This window comes from Malus domestica, chromosome 11, assembly GCF_042453785.1.
Source record: "Malus domestica chromosome 11, GDT2T_hap1".
In the NCBI taxonomy this organism is placed as follows: domain Eukaryota; kingdom Viridiplantae; phylum Streptophyta; class Magnoliopsida; order Rosales; family Rosaceae; genus Malus; species Malus domestica.
The window spans coordinates 39,742,460-39,745,174 of record NC_091671.1 but is presented as its reverse complement, the minus strand read 5'-3'; the positions used below and the strand labels follow the sequence as shown (position 1 = coordinate 39,745,174).

Below are 2,715 nucleotides of genomic sequence, written 5' to 3'. Positions count from 1 at the left end.
TTGGCAAGCAAAAGTTATGTAGTGATCTACAACACACGGCATATATACAATACAATGAATACATATAACAATACATTTTGCATAAAGGCCTTGAAACGTAACTGCTAGTGGCCTATCAGGTATCCAATGTAAACCCTTTTGGTTTTGTTGTTGCAAAACGCTCTACTGTTTGCTTCACGAAACCTCATGGCTCAAGCTCCACGAAACTGAGGCCAATAACAAAATATTAAACTCCAAATTTATTGAACTCTAAATTTATGTCACCTCATATTTTTTGTACAATGTTTTATAATATTGGCTTGATAATTAACGTTAAACTGTGAGATAACAAAGATTTCATGAAGAGTCTCACTTTTAAAAGAGTTTCCTTAGCATTTATGTTCTCGAAGATTAATTAGTACGTCTAGTAATTAGCTAGCCAGCTATGAGCTTAATTTCCCAATTAACGATGGAGCTTTCCAAGCTCACTAATTCCTTGCCCAAAACCACAAGACACCCAATCAAACCACACAAATACAGTGTGTTCACAGCTAGCTCCCAAATTCCAACAGTTAGCTAACTTAACTCATCAAATCGGTTTCTTTTTTCTTCTTCTTTTCCTTTTCCTTTTCCCTTCTACTCTCTTGTATATAAACGCATGCTATGCAAGAGTTATAGCAAGCTCTGAGTGTTTGAGTTTTTGGAGAGCCCTCGGCCTCAAAACTCTCTCAGTCATTAAAGAGCTTCATCAAGCCAAGAATGGCAGCCCCTGATGCTCCTCTCTTGGCCTCAGTTTTTGGCATTCTAGGTAGCCCTGGCTACTAACCCTAGCCCCTAGCTTATTAGTTTCTAATTTTTCTATCTCCCCTTCCCAAACTTCCCCAGTAAATCTGAATTTTTTTTCTATTTCGTCTTCGACTTGGTTTCAATTCTAAGTTCTCTCGATTTTCTTTTTTCTTTTTTCATTTCTACAGGTAACATTGTGTCCTTCATGGTGTTACTAGCTCCACTGTAATCCCTCTCTCTCTCTCTCTCTCTCTCTCTCTCATATATGCATATGGGATTTTCATGTATCATCTGTAATTGTTATCTAACTTTCTTTTTCCTTTTTTTTTAGGCCAACATTTTATAGGATTTTCAAGAAAAAATCAACAGAGGGATTCCAATCTATACCTTATGCAGTGGCACTGTTTAGCGCCATGTTGATGCTCTACTATGCCTTCCTCAAGGGACATGCTTTCATGCTCATCACCATCAATTCCATCGCCTGCGTCATCGAAACAAGTTATCTTGTAATCTACATGATTTATGCACCAGCAAAAATCAGGGTACATAATTATAATACGCTCTATCTTGTAGGGTTAGGTGCGATCCGATTTGGCGTACCTATAAAACATTTCACGTTCAGCTTTTATTTACTCGCATACAATTTTGTTCTGGTTTTGCAGATTTATACGGCTAAGCTACTTACCCTTTTCAATGTGGGGGCTTATGGTGTGATCTTATTTGCTACTTCCTTAATCACAGATCCTTATCTGAGGATTAAAATAGTTGGGTGGACTAACGTTGTGTTTTCTGTATGTGTATTTGCTGCTCCTCTTAGTATAATGGTAAGAGAATTTATTCACACTAAGCCTAGTATTTTTAATGTTAATAAATACGGATCAATTCACCTAATTTATCATCTCCTTTTACCATTTTCAGAGGCTAGTTATTAAAACAAGGAGTGTGGAATACATGTCCTTCCCTTTGTCGTTCTGCTTAACTCTATGCGCTGTGATGTGGTTCTTCTATGGCCTTCTACTAAGAGATTTATTCGTAGCGGTACGAATTCTCAGCTCCTTGACCTCTAAGTAACATATGTGATGTTGCACTATAATAATACTGCCCCACTGTTTTAAAACTCTTTTGCTTTTTTTCTTCCATGTTTAGGCACCAAACATCCTAGGGTTCGGGTTCGGGATTGCGCAGATGATCATGTACCTAGTGTTCAAGAAATCAAAGAAAGCCGTCTTACCCCAATATATTCTCAAAGAGATACCAAATGAAAATGGGGTTGCAGAAAATGACAATCAGTTGAAAGAAGAAGACACAAATGACAGCAAGGTTGAAGATGTTTGCTCGGAGAGCATGACAAGCAAGGTTGAAGATGCTCGGTCGGAAAGCATGACAAGCAAGGTCGAAGATGCTCGGTTGGAGAGCATGACAAGCAAGGTTGAAGATGCAACTACAGAACAAAATGAATCAGTTGTGTGATGACTTAGAGTGGATGAAATACCTAATGATCCACATGAATACATTTAGAACTGCCATTAGGGTTTTGATATCCTTAAGGCCACTATGGATATTGCAAATTGGAACAGCTGCTGTTCTTCTAGTTCTAGCTAGCCAGTTCCCCATTAATGTTTCTATCTTCTCTCTCTTTTTCTTTGCCAATACTATTATTGGTTTGTTCTACCATGTGGCCCTTTCGTACCAAAGTAATTGCATACAGCAAATAGAATGGAGAAAACCTAATCTGATCACAAATGTAGCGATAAACCTAATCTAGTTAACAAATGCTGTCAACTTAATCTACTAAGTAGGCAGACACGTACCCTTACGAAACATATTGCTCCAACAAAAAAAATGATGATAAAATGTTAACATCTTTCATAATCTAATTAACAATACTTTTCAAATTTGAAAGTTCCGCTGGGAGAGACCATGCATCCAAATCATTCTTTATATTGTTGA

At 37.5% G+C, this 2,715-nt stretch overlaps 1 protein-coding gene across 2 annotated transcripts; it reads left to right on the top strand.

Moving 5' to 3' along the window:
* Positions 1-667: 667 nt before the first annotated feature.
* On the top strand, positions 668-2,436 carry LOC103449115 (bidirectional sugar transporter SWEET9-like). 2 transcript variants are annotated; one of them, XM_029087759.2, is made up of 7 exons: positions 668-787; positions 954-990; positions 1,097-1,307; positions 1,428-1,589; positions 1,684-1,803; positions 1,912-2,121; positions 2,158-2,436. In XM_029087759.2, exons 1-7 carry the CDS (start codon positions 739-741, stop codon positions 2,233-2,235), a joined length of 867 nt encoding a protein of 288 aa, XP_028943592.2. In that variant the 5' UTR covers positions 668-738; the 3' UTR covers positions 2,236-2,436. The 2 variants fall into 2 exon arrangements, with proteins under 2 accessions (XP_028943592.2, XP_008386620.3); XM_008388398.4 differs by having other exon boundaries at positions 1,912-2,436.
* The last annotated feature ends 279 nt before the right edge of the window (positions 2,437-2,715 follow it).

Excerpts from the sequence above, each read along its gene's own strand:
- LOC103449115 (XM_008388398.4), top strand. The coding sequence starts at position 739 with ATGGCAGCCCCTGATGCTCCTCTCTTGGCCTCAGTTTTTGGCATTCTA. Across the intron at positions 991-1,096 it reads ATGGTGTTACTAGCTCCACT|GCCAACATTTTATAGGATTT; the intron begins GTAATCCCTCTC and ends CTTTTTTTTTAG. Across the intron at positions 1,308-1,427 it reads ATGCACCAGCAAAAATCAGG|ATTTATACGGCTAAGCTACT; the intron begins GTACATAATTAT and ends CTGGTTTTGCAG.